Below are 9,340 nucleotides of genomic sequence, written 5' to 3' on the forward strand. Positions count from 1 at the left end.
ACAAGTCTAAACCAGTTAGACTGGCTGCATTCTTTTAAGATATAAGATAAAGTAGATATTTTCACCTGTTTATCTGACATCAACTTCCACCTCTACAAAGAAAACACTGAAGCAGGTGGAAGCGTTAATAATATGTGATGACCCATGCAAACACACTGCTCTGACCTCATCCTGCATTAAACATAATACAAGATTAAACTTGAGCTGACAAAGTGATCAGAAAGTAGTACGTACGTTGAGTTCACACCTATGTGACCTACATAAAAAAGAGGAAAGAAGATGGAGAACGTTTTACCGAAACCACATTAAAGGATCTAGACCCCAGGGCTTGTAAAATAACCCTCAAGGAATTGGTCTTGTTGTTTGGCTCCACAACACAATCATAAGACACACGTCACACTACCTTTAACTGTCACTTTAAAGAGATCTTTGGCCTGTGCAAAGTTCTGCTTTTACTGTCGCTGGTCACAGTGCAGTTTCTGCTACATCCATGAAGTCTGAACAGAGAGGCCAAATAATCATCACTTACTGAATAACAGATGTGAAACAAGAAGAAATACTTTCCCTCATTACTATTCAGATTACTTCTCAATGTCAGAATCTTGTAATTTCCCTCTCTCTTACTTCTCTTTAACACATAAAAGATTTAGATCATGCGCTGACCAAATGGCAATCACAAAAGTGTTTTTAAAAAAAGCATATATCCAGATTATGTCACAATATTTAACCTTAATACAGCATGTATTTAGGGAAGAAATGTGACATTTTAGTAAATGCAAGATATTGAAATTTTAGATATCAGCTGAGGCTTTCCAAACCCACCACAGCTCCAAGAGTCCAACATTTAGATCATATGCGAGAGCAGCTGCAGTTGAGCCATGGCAGCTCTATCTCACAAAGTGGGCATGACTCATTTTGCCGGAGCCGTGTTGCTACCAGCGCCTCTGCAATATCATAACTCAGCTGTAAAATACTGCCCAGAAATGTGATAAACTGAAGAAGCACATGAATAGCAGACTTACTCCTTCACTACTGTATTTCTCCGCCATTCAGACTAGTTTCGGGTTCCATCACAGTTTATCAAAATCATATCAAATATTAACAGTTTGTGTGAAGTATTGTAATCGTTGTGCTCATTCTTGAGCTATGGCTGTTGGCTAATGTGTTATGTGCAACCTATGCCAACCAAAATTTAATCAGTTAGTCCTTGAGTTCAGGTGAATTTGACCACAGTCCCTCAAGGCATTACTGAGATAAATCCATTCACAAAGGGACCTTGACCATTGGCTAGCAAAATCTAATCAGTTCAACCCTGGTTCAACCTTGACTCCAATTTCTTTAAGGCATTACTGAGATATTGCATTCATGGATGGTCACTAGGATGGATAGATGAATGGATGGGTGGATGGATGGACAAAATGCCTCCAGCCTTTGATACCGCCAGTTCACTTTATACAATAAGAGTCAGGACATGTCAGTAATCGTGTTTCCAAAAGAAGTCCTTCCTCTCATGCAGTGCAGCAAGCAGGAGACTACTCTGCAAAAATCAACCTGAAGAAATCCAGATACAGAACAAATCAACCAACCAACCAATCATAGAAGGGCTACAAACTATTGAATGAAAATAGAATATGGTTACAAACCAACCAGTGAGAATAAAGCTATAACAAACTATGACAGAACAACAACCAACACTGTGACTTTTCATAGATTTGTCATGCAATCAGAAAAATATTGCTATAAATATGATTGTATTAATTGCAACCATAATCACTGAGCCAAGACGAATAAAGCTATGACATATCCGTTCAATGTGAAATCAGGTCTAATGCCAGGTAGGCTACAGTTTCACAAAAGCAGAGCAGAAAATACTGCTTCTAGGCAAATGCTATCATAAATAACCCAACAACGCTAAAAATAGAATGAGTGGAAAAAAGCCTATGATCTTGCCATGGGCTGGGGCTGTCAGGTCCCTGCTCTGAGGTTGACACTGAGGGCTAGATGGTGCCCTCTGGTTAACATCGATTAAGATCTGAAAATTACAATGTCATGTTTAAAAGTTCAGTGATGATACAAAGTTAAAGCATTAAGCTTGCCATGTCTCTGAGGGAAGAAATGTTTGGCGTTACCAAGACACTACATGGCAATGAGGTCAAATATCACTGCGACTGTTAGTCAAGCTGTCAGCAAAAGACAAGATGATGGATCCGGGCCATTTTCCCATCTGCCACTATGTCCATTCATGTGATTTTAATGTTGCAGAAGAAAACTTATTTATAAAAAACAGGATTGAAAGGGCACCAGTCAATTCAACATAATGAACTGTGAAAGCACATTTCATTGTTGATTTGAGCCACAAAATATTCATCTTTTCATTAAAGTGACTGGTTGATTTGTATGAATCACAATGACAATTCAATAAATACTGTATATTTATCTACTAATAAAGGGAACTTTTTCTGAAATCAAAACTACACTTACATATAAATACAGATTATACAATACAATGTAAAAGATATGTTGTGTATTTCCACCACAGTCTGTACATTTCAGGCAAATATAGTAAACCAAAATAAGAAAATGCATCACTCCTAGCTGATACCATAAGCCAGCTGGACATGTAGCCCCCATAAAATCGACAGGATACCTTTGGTTCTCTTCCTCATCTTTCAACATTTAAGACTACAGCCACTAGTGGAGAGGAAAGAGGTGGGGAGGAAACAAGCAGAGGATGACATGGCTGAAGATGGATGAGTGAGCAAGAGGGGGGAGGCTCCTAAATTTATTCCTCTTTTTTCCTCAACTTCCTCTCTGTGGTGACCTACTTATTGTTCAGACATGCCTGCAATGTGAGATCCGGAACAAATGCAGGGGGTTCATGTGTGGGTGAAAAAGGGTGGACGCTCAGAAATTCTTAGACGATTGTGGACAGATGGCCTTTCAGACTGACTAAGCCAGGGCCATTTCATTTAAAGTTTACACATTAAAAGGTTCTCGCCATGATTACAGCATTGCTCGATGAAAGACAAAGTGGATTGGTTGGTCTGGCAACAGTCTGGTCAGAGTGAAACACCTCTGTGACTACCGAGGACCTTCTCATTGTATAGCTCCCGAAAAATAGTGTAATTAATAAAGAAAATATATAAATCAAAGAAAAACTCCTAAAAACCATAGGTAAAACTTTGGGATCTGAGCATAACGCTGTTGGTTTTCTAGTATGTCAGGAGCGTTACAGCCTAACAGGGATACTAATTTAGGTCTGCAATTTTAGCCATGTTGAAGGAAGATTAAAGGATTTTAGGCGGCGAAACCTGTCTGACTGGTTTTATGACCATACAGGCATGGGTTTTGCTTTTGCTTCCAGCTGTCACCAAATTCTCAGTGAAAAACGTACTGATTGCTTTCTACATCACTAATTCCAGCATGAACAGGTCTTTTGTTTTTTTATCTACTGTAAAAAAGTAGAAAATGGTCAATATACTTTTATCATTGTAAAAATACACCTAGAAGGAAATGGCAGTAATTACACATTTGTTTGAATAGAGATTGAACAGTTGAAACTAAACTAACAATTACTTAAATTAATGTATTCTTACACTATATTTTTTAACATGGTATGTAAAGCTGCCCTCAGGATGTATGAGGAATGTAAATGTGGCGCTTGATCACAGGACAGCCATAACGAGCAAACGAGGGGATTTCAGCTACTGTGTAGTTGTTGTGCCGTTACTACAACTGAAACTCACTGGACGACAGAGGAAGGAGGAGAATGAGTGTCAGGTTACATGAGCACATTTCATTTCTGCAGTGAACAAAGTTACTCACATTTAACTGTAGGAACTCTAATTAAGTCCCTCTTTCCACTCGATCAATCTCTCAATACAAGTGATAACATGCTGATTGATTTCCCAATCTTCAGCCAGTGAACCAGTAAATTATTTAAAAAAAAATGAAAATCATAAATCACTTTAGCGAACTGGCCCGGGTAACTTGTGATGTTCAGTTATCAATTGATTCTTGCTCGCATGTGCCTTACATATCCCAACATAAGCTTTTTATTATAAATCTAGTAATTATATATCAACAAAGTAACTTAATACGAGTGATCAGGCAAGGTAAAAACTATCAATTATTTCACAGAGATTTCAATGTGTGCTACAGTAATGAGCTGAAGTTGTTTAAGATCAAAAGGAAGAACGAAAAAAATTAGACAAGTATGAGTAAGTATACAACCTCAAAGTGGAATATTAACTAAGGGAGGTTGTAGTTGCTTGAAATTAAATGAGTTCAGAAAAACAGAGAGGTGGGAAGAAGGCTGATAGTGAAAAAACAGGCCTTGGCAGGCAAAGCCGGCCTGCTGCACTTCACACAGGAGATTCCTCTGTCAGGAATGTGACCCATTTTACATTCACACAGCATTCAAAGCAGAAACACATTGCGCATGCGCCTGATTCGCTCGGTGTGAGGGGGGAGGGGCACGTGCCTCCAATCTTCACATTGTTCTGAAACCAGTGAGCATGTGTAGCTGTAGTTGAATGTGCTGCTGTGTGAGGCCTGCGTCTCCCATGACAGGGTGAAAGCGTGACAGTAAAAGCAAACAGTCATGTGGTGAATGAGGTCAAACTCTGCTATGGGCCATGTAGCTGCTTTAAAGAACTGACTAACTGGACAGACAGCAGAGCTACAATTTGACTAGCACTTTTAAGAAAAAATTTAATTATTAGTATGAGGTTGATTCAAAACCAAATGGTGGCATCATTAAAAACTGTTAGGATATAAAAACCAAGACCAGAATAACTAGGTCAAAAATCCAATTTTGAAGAAAATCTGCTGCTTTTATCCTCGAAAATTGCAAACAATGAAAACCGATGTTATTGAGTTTTACCTCCTTTTTATCTCCTTTTACTGACAACAATTTTCCCACTTATGGTGGAATTATTGCCATGGTAATTCTGCATAATAAACTATTTTTAAATGGTAAATAAGGTTTTCTGCCATTGTTAAAACTGAATACAGGAAATCACGACTCCAACATGAATTCTACACACTACCAGTGCAATGGAAAAAAACGTCGACCTCGGAAGCGCAAGCTCACTAGAGCCTTAGATATTCATTAGTCAGTAATAAACAATGAATACACAAGCCCTGACAGCTTCTGGTAATTTCACAATGTCTTATTGTGAAGTACACTACACACTATCCATTCAAACATTCAGTCTGAGATGGAGTTGTGCCAATCAGCATGGATTAAGCTGTACAAAACAAAACAAAGTTGTAAGTTGTTTTGTTTTTTTTGCACTATTTAAGTCCTCTAAGTCTTCTGCTAGGTATGCGTCTCAAACGGGAAATGAGAGAGACAGTAGCTCAGGTAACAGTGTGGAAGGAAATTGCCTTGGCTCTACTCCACCTGGTAAAAACAGGCCCAAACAAAACGAGATGACAAAACTAAGGTGACTCAGTCAAAAAACACGAGTAACTGATGATCTCTAAAACTGCTGATATGTTGAGTGTGTGCTAATGATCTAAGTGAAAAATGTATTGAAATAACAGTGATAGGAGAAGCTAAGTAATACGGACAATGGTTAAACCAATTCATACCTGCAGCTCGCACCAAGCCACCTCCACTGTGGTCTCAGTGTCCAAGCCCTTGTAGACTGTCTTGAAGGAGCCACGTCCAATTTCTATATCAAACTTTAGGAAACGCCCATCCGGTGATGTTCCCACTGCTTTGGTCTCTGCTTCTTCAATGTCATCCTGTACTTTCTTCTCAGCTTCTCTCTGCTCTGCTTCTGCTCGTGCCTTGGCAGAGTCCTTGTCCTCTTCCCCGTCATCTTCTTCTTGATTTGCCTTTACCTCAGCAGTGCTTTCCGGTTCCGTTTGACTTGGCAATGGTCTTCCTAGGCTTGGTACAGAGCTGGCTACTACCACCACCTCCCCATCACAGATATCTTGTACATTGGCTGGTTCCTGGTCTGAAGGCACTACATCCACCTTGGCTATTTCTATATCTTTTCCTTCTTCTCCTCCTCTTCCATTATCAACAGACTCCTGATTTTGAGCTAAACTTGTTTCGGTGCGCGGCAAATGAACAACAGCAGCAGCTTGTTGACGCTGGGGGGTGGCTTCCCGTGGCTGCACCCGTTGAGGTGCTGGGATGGGGATCTTGCTGGGTAAAGGGAGGGCCAGTGCTGTAGCATTAGAATCACTGATGACACTGCGACGCAAGAAACGGTGTTCAGGGTTACATCGATCACGCTCCATGGTGTGATGCCGGCGTCTCACTTCCGTGGGCCGGCACTCATTCACCATTGAATCTGATCCAGAACTGGTGACATTCTTCTGAGGGGGAGCCAGGAACTTCACCATTTTGTCGTCTGGCTTTTCCGACATCCCAATACCCACACTAAGAGTAAGGGTATACAATAACTGAAAAATTAAAATAAGGATATTTCCATGTCCATCATACAGGCCTCTATGAGCAGTGTCTCTCTGTGCTTAAGAAGGAAAAAGTTCTTCTATCTCTGGCTATCTTTTCTATTGCTCAAAGACGGTCTTTATATGTATAGTGCAGAGACTGGAGGTGTAAGATGGGAGGTGTTCTCTTGTAAATGGAAAAAGATTGAACACCACAGCAGAACAGACAGTGCTGATGTCGATACACAAGTCTCTTTAGGTCCACACCATCCATCCTGTAAGACGCACGGTGCAGCTTCTTTCAAGCATAAGGAATCACAGGTGGGGAACAAATGCACACGGCCTGCAACAGGCACCAAACGTCCGACTGTAGGAAAAATTAGGATCGCCAGAGACTCCAGATATGCTTAAGTCCAGTTTCACTGTAAGAGAAGGAGAAAAAAAGCTGCTTGATATGCTTTATAAAAGTAACCCATGTTATGTCAACACTTTAACAAGTAGAATCTACAGTACACGTAAAGGTGAACACCGCTTTACTACTTTATAACCACATGCATTTTGCTGCTCTGCAACAAACCACCATCATTTTGTGATACACTATCAATGAACAAAAAATAAGTCTGTCTGTAGGTTCTCCTACTTTGATACAATTTGCTGTCTTGCCAAATGATATGTCATGTACAGGAGGGACATGTAACCTCTCAGTTGCTTCATTCAGGATAGGTCCTACTCAATGTTATGTATTTTTCAACTGTGCCCAATCGATATTAAACCATTTAACTTCTTTATTTAATACACATTAAATGTTTAGCCATATTAAATGTTTAAGATGAATAAGTATTTAGATATGCAAATACAACATGCATCCCTTAGCACACAGGAGCTACACACTAACATCTCAATGTCTCACATATTGTTATTACAGAAGAAAAGCAACTAATTGAGGACAGTTGACAGCTGATATTTTTCCAGCCCCTAGCTCTAGAAGAAATCGTGTATATCGATATCCAAAAGCTAATTAACATGGACAGATCTAAGGCTAATATCAGTCCAATATTTAATTGCGCTGAACACTAAACGATAAACCTGCACATCGGTGTACACAGAAAAATATCTTTACCTCTCTACAAACGATCGGTGCAGTGTGCTTATTTTCGTAATGGTTAACAGGCTTGCAATGACAATCTTATTACTTATTAGTCATCTATACCCTGCCATGTTTGCAGCCATTAACAGCGCAGGCAGACAACTACAATGTCAAGGCGAAACCTGGCAATGTTAGCGACAATAACAACCGGATAAATAAAACAGACGGGCAATGGAAATAAAATAAAATAAAATAATTATTATTTTTAATTTAGGTTAACTTCGCCTTACGAACCAATGTCTTCGCTGGTTTATGAGTGAAACCACAGCCATTAGAAACGGCAGCCTCGAGCTTACAAAGCAAAGGAGGAGCAACGGCTCTTTGTTAGCTCAGGGCTAGTTAGCCGGCGTTAGCTAATCCTAAACCAGCTAAACGCTAACCAAAACCGACACACTGCTATTTCCCTGTCACGTCATTGATATAAAAGTATTCCGCCTTATCTTGTCAGAAACCGCCTAATTGTTTCACGTAGCTATCTTACTGTTGACATTTTGACGTACCCTGTCTATAACCGTTAGCAATGATGAACGTTTACTGAAATATATTGACAACTTTACCGTATCCAAGTCCACCTTCCATCCCTGAGTGACTAACATTTCAAGCCGTGCTAACACACACACACCGGATACGTTAGCCCCGATGTGACGCCGGCTGAAAAGCTATCAGGTACTAGTGACAACAAATAGCGCCAGTGCTACGCAGCTAGCTAACGTTGGCTAGGCGGGTCTTACTGATGGCCTACAAAGCTAATGCTGCGTTTGTGGCAACTCGGAACCCTGAATTTCCCAGTTCCGACTTCAAAGACGCACCACGCCAGAATAACCCAAAAACATGGCGGACCGAGAAAAAACTTTGCGTTCAAAGTGCTTTACGTAAGGTATAAAAACATTACAAAGAGGACAAACACAATTTTAAAACAGAGCGTTGTAATGTGTTTTGGCATCTGACTGCATTTTAATTGATGTTTTACTGTTTCGCCTTTTCAAGTACGAGATCAGAAAAATCCGAGTTCCGAGTTGTCTCAAAAGCAGCATAAGACCCACCTCTTAACCATAGAACTGAACTGCCTCTGCCTCCATTCAATTTGACGTTATCGGGGGTGGGGGGGTTAACAACAACACTGACGCTTCATTTGTTGTTGCTACGCACTGTAAATGTACTTTGACTATGACGACTATTTATTCGTAGCCGTCTGGTACACTACACTACATTATATGTGTTCTTAGTTAATAACAATACACTCGTTAGCTGCTGTTCGTTGCAACGTCTGGTGTTGCTAATAGTTTTAGCATTGTAGCCTCCACAGCCTCGCTAGCGGTGCCGGGTGGCGGACAGGCAGCAGCAGCAGCAGCAGCAGCGACCTACCTCGCTGTCGTATCCGCAACACAGCTAACGGTCGTCGGCGTAGAAATGGTCGAGACGGCGCCTCGAATCCGTCTTCAGGTGTATTTAGATGGACAGACACATGAACATTGTCCTTAAAAAGGTGAAAAGCAGGACACGTTACTCCTCCGTTAATGAATATCAAAGTTGAGATTGGTGTGAGTGTGTGTGTGTGTGTCTCGCTTTCGGTTGCTACATATTTGACGAACAAACGGGTTTTCTCCCCGAAAGCGCCTGCGCCAGTAAAGGAATTACCTCATAACCATAACATACATCAATTTGAAGCACCTTCTCGAATAAATATAAAATGTTTAATAATTTAATCTATAGTGGTTTATTCTTTGATATGTAATTATAATTGTGATGGAACCTTCCATTTATCCAGTTCAACACATG

At 40.3% G+C, this 9,340-nt stretch overlaps 1 protein-coding gene across 5 annotated transcripts in view; it reads right to left on the reverse strand.

Annotated features, from left to right (window-relative positions):
* Nucleotides 1-9,133, reverse strand: part of LOC310986831 (serine/threonine-protein kinase WNK1-like) — a 28,242-nt gene extending 19,109 nt beyond the window's left edge. For 3 of the 5 annotated variants that reach the window (XM_083972920.1, XM_083972919.1, XM_083972916.1), the window contains exons 1-2: nt 8,119-8,278; nt 5,599-6,836 (exon numbers count right to left, since the gene is read on the reverse strand). In XM_083972920.1, coding sequence (XP_083829046.1) covers nt 5,599-6,390 — 792 coding nt within the window. In that variant the 5' untranslated portion in view covers nt 6,391-6,836; nt 8,119-8,278. Of the gene's footprint in view, nt 1-5,598; nt 6,837-7,795; nt 7,970-8,118; nt 8,279-8,926 lie in introns of those variants that run through there. The other 2 variants (XM_083972917.1, XM_083972918.1) reach the window with 2 other exon arrangements.
* Nucleotides 9,134-9,340: the final 207 nt, after the last annotated feature.

Source organism: Trachurus trachurus (genome assembly GCF_905171665.1).
Source record: "Trachurus trachurus genome assembly, chromosome: 6".
Classification (NCBI taxonomy): Eukaryota; Metazoa; Chordata; class Actinopteri; order Carangiformes; family Carangidae; genus Trachurus; species Trachurus trachurus.